Source organism: Physeter macrocephalus, chromosome 14 (assembly GCF_002837175.3).
Source record: "Physeter macrocephalus isolate SW-GA chromosome 14, ASM283717v5, whole genome shotgun sequence".
Classification (NCBI taxonomy): domain Eukaryota; kingdom Metazoa; phylum Chordata; class Mammalia; order Artiodactyla; family Physeteridae; genus Physeter; species Physeter macrocephalus.
The window spans coordinates 131,687-134,819 of record NC_041227.1 but is presented as its reverse complement, the minus strand read 5'-3'; the positions used below and the strand labels follow the sequence as shown (position 1 = coordinate 134,819).

The following is a 3,133-nucleotide window of genomic DNA, read 5'->3' as shown; positions in this document are numbered from 1 at the left end:
GGCGGGCGAGGGGAGGGGGAGGGGGCGGGGCGAGAGAAAGGGAGGGGGCGGGGAGGAGAAAAGTAGGAGGACGAAGGGGAGGGGGGAGTGGGAGGAGGAGCATCTTCGGGAAGGGCCCCGCCCATCCCTCACTTGTTGGTCCCTTAGTGTGAAGGGGCTGGGTCTCTGCTCCCCCCACCTGCAGGCGGGCTCATTGTCTGGGGCCTAGGGCCCTTTTGTGTGGGGCAGGGAACCTCATTGGCAGGGCATCGATTTGTGATTATCTGCTCCCTGGCCCTGATTGGCTGCATGAGAAGGGAGCTCTCCAGGGCCCCGGGACACAGAAGTTTGTGTCCCAACTTTTTGCAGCATGAAGTGACCGTGTGTACAAGCTTCAGAGTGGAGGTGTGTCTGCCCAGCCAGGATGATGCTCTGCGGGACCTTCCTGGGTGCGTACTTCCCCCCTCCCCACGCTGAGCACACCCCCCCCCGGCACCCCCCCGCCCCCGCCTTGTTCACAGGTTTCTGCCAAGACGCCAAAGGGACTAATTAGATGTGTGTCCCCATCAGCTCTCAGTGCTCTTTTCTGGGCAGCTGAGGAGGTGACAGACACATGCTCCCTCCTGAGCAAGGCCAGGGCCCTTGGAAACTGACGGCGGGGCTTGCAGGGCCCTGTGAAGCCTACCCTGTCTTTGGCAGGTGGGGGGGCCGCGGGTGGGGTGTGTGTGACCGACGTGTCCACCCAGGACTCGCTGTAGTAAAATGCTTTGCTGGGGCTGCTGCTGCTTGTGTTGCCATCACAGGCAAAGTTACTCTGTGTGTGTGAGAGACTTTAACACAGTGCGATACTCTCCCAATCATATGTGTGATTGTGTGTGTGTGTACACAGTGTCAAAGGGTTGGTGTGTTTGATGTCTCAGCATGAAACAGTCTCACAATATAGCCAGAGTGAGTGTGTGTGTGTGTGTGTGTGTGTGTGTGAGTGTGTGAGTACTGTCCGAGCCTGGGGACAGGGGAACAGGGGCACGGCCTGCACGGGCTTGTGTGAGCTGAGGACCTGCGTCTGCTGTAGATGGACGGGTCGGGGCCCCTGCCGTTGCAGGAGGACCCTCAGCCCAGGCTGCACTTTCACAAAGCCTTCCCGTGAAGCCTTTCACTCGGCCGGGCAGGCTGGTGCGCTGGGCCGGTCCGTGCGCAGCTGAGACGGCGCTGCTGTCTGAAATGTGTGTGAACCCCACACCCGCCTTGTGAGGAAGCTGCCCGTGAAGCGGGATGAACTGCGAAGGCGGACGCTGGGCGCGCACCCCAAGTTCCGTCACACGGCTCCTAACAGCCTGGAGGCCCCCTGCGTCAGAGCTGTCCCGCTGCCTGCTCACCACCGTGCTGAAGAGCGGGAGGGCGTGTTCCGGGCTCACGCCCCGCTCCCGGCCAGTTCTGGGCCCTTTCCCAGCAGCCTCTCCTGCGCCTCGTATCCCGGCCTGTGCTCCTGGGGCTGGGGTGGCCATGTCGGCCGGCCCGTGCCTCTTGTCTTCCAGACTCAGGGATGCCTGGTGTGTGGGGCTGGGGTCGACGTTGTCACACGGGCCTCGGGCTGGGCACTGGGCGGCCTTGCCTGGATGTGTCTAGGGCTCTGGAGGTGCGTCTCTGGTGGGGGTCAGGTAGGTAGGGGCACACAGGGTTCTGGGCTCCAGGGCCCTGTGGATTGTCACACTGCGGCCCCCAGTGAGCCATGTCCCCTGTGCCCAAGCCTGGATGTAGCCCTTCCCACCTGTGCTGATCGTTTCCAGCCAAACCTTGTGCTTATCCATCCATTCACCTGTCCATCTCCCCCACCCCACCTGTCCCCCGACCTGAGCTCCAGCCACCCACTCACCCATGCAGCCATTCATGTACTCACGGCAGAGGTGGGGCATGGAAGGGTCAGGGCTATTGATGGGCCAATCGCGGTCTCATCCGGTAGGTTCAGGGCCCTGCCTTTGTGTGCACAGGGTTTGCAGGGTGCTAAGCTGCTCTAACCGGCGAAGGCTGGGATAGCCAGAGCGTGAATTTGGTTGGGAAGCAGGGGACGCTGTGGCCCTGGGGCACTGGGCAGAGCTGCTAGGCCTGGCCTGCAGTCCTAGGTCCCGGAGGCCCCGAGGTCCGTCTTCCCTGTGGTCGTCCTGGTGGGTTTCAGGCGCCTGCCCAGGGGCTCCCCCGGCCATCTCTGCTCTCTGCCACCTTCTGGCTCTTCTCATGTCCCCATCAGGTGCCCGCTGCTCACTCCAGGCAGGGACTAGGGTGAGGCCTCGAGACCACCCCCTTTGCCCGCCCTCCCCCTGCCCCGTTCTCCCTTTGAAGCCTGGGGTGAGACCTTCCTCACCCAGAGACTTTCCCCAGCGCCCGCCTTTGGGGAAGCGGGTCCCCGAGGTCTCTCCTCGTGGGGCCGAAGGCCCAGACTCTGCCCGGGGGACTCCGGGCCCTCGCGTTCCGCAGCCACGTCTGCAAGGGGGCTCCCACGCTGGGTACCCTGCCGGGGGCCCTCTGTGTGGGGGGGTGTGGCGCCCCGCTCCCCCTCCTCGGGGGCGTCCTGCCTGGCTCCCTCGGTGGGATTCCTCTGCTTGGTGGGGTGACAGGGGCTCGGGGGAGCTGACGCCAGGGTCTGTTCCCCGAGAGCAGCCCCGTCCGGGGCTCCGGGACCCCAGCCCTTACCCCAGGGCGCGCCTCCACTCACCAGGGAAGCTGCCCCATTACCCCCAGAGTGTGGCGCCGGCCCCAGGCTGGCTTTTGGTCTCCAGTGGCGGGTGCGGCTGGAGCCACCCAGCGTCAGCATGTCCCGGGCTCCAGCCCGGCCGCCTCGGGGTGGAGTCTTGGGAGGGAGTGCTTCTCCCGAAGCCGCTGGGCTGTCGTCCTCCACTCAGCCTGTGCCCACCAGCCCCAGCAAGCTCTGTTCTTGTCGCCATGGGGGCTGGACGGCCAGGTGAGGGTGTCGCCCCGCTGGGGCTCTGCTGGGGGCTCCCCTCCTCAGAGCCCGTGTAGACATGTGTGGGCTGTGCTCTCGTGGCTGCTAAGAAGCAGAGGGCACCGGCCCAGCCTGCCATGGCAACCGCTGCGGCCTCGCTCTGGCCTGGGCTCCTGGGCGGCTTTATCTCTGAGGCCATCTGTTCCGGGAGAGAGT

At 64.9% G+C, this 3,133-nt stretch overlaps 1 protein-coding gene across 1 annotated transcript in view; it reads right to left on the bottom strand.

The window, feature by feature from the left end:
* The window catches only part of LOC112066184 (collagen alpha-1(I) chain-like), a 37,285-nt gene extending 34,497 nt beyond the window's left edge, over positions 1 to 2,788 (bottom strand). Inside the window, exons 1-2 of the mRNA XM_024128336.1 lie at positions 2,339 to 2,788; positions 665 to 793 (exon numbers count right to left, since the gene is read on the bottom strand). Coding sequence (XP_023984104.1) covers positions 665 to 793; positions 2,339 to 2,788 — 579 coding nt within the window. The remainder of the gene's footprint in view (positions 1 to 664; positions 794 to 2,338) is intronic.
* Between the last annotated feature and the right edge of the window lie 345 nt (positions 2,789 to 3,133).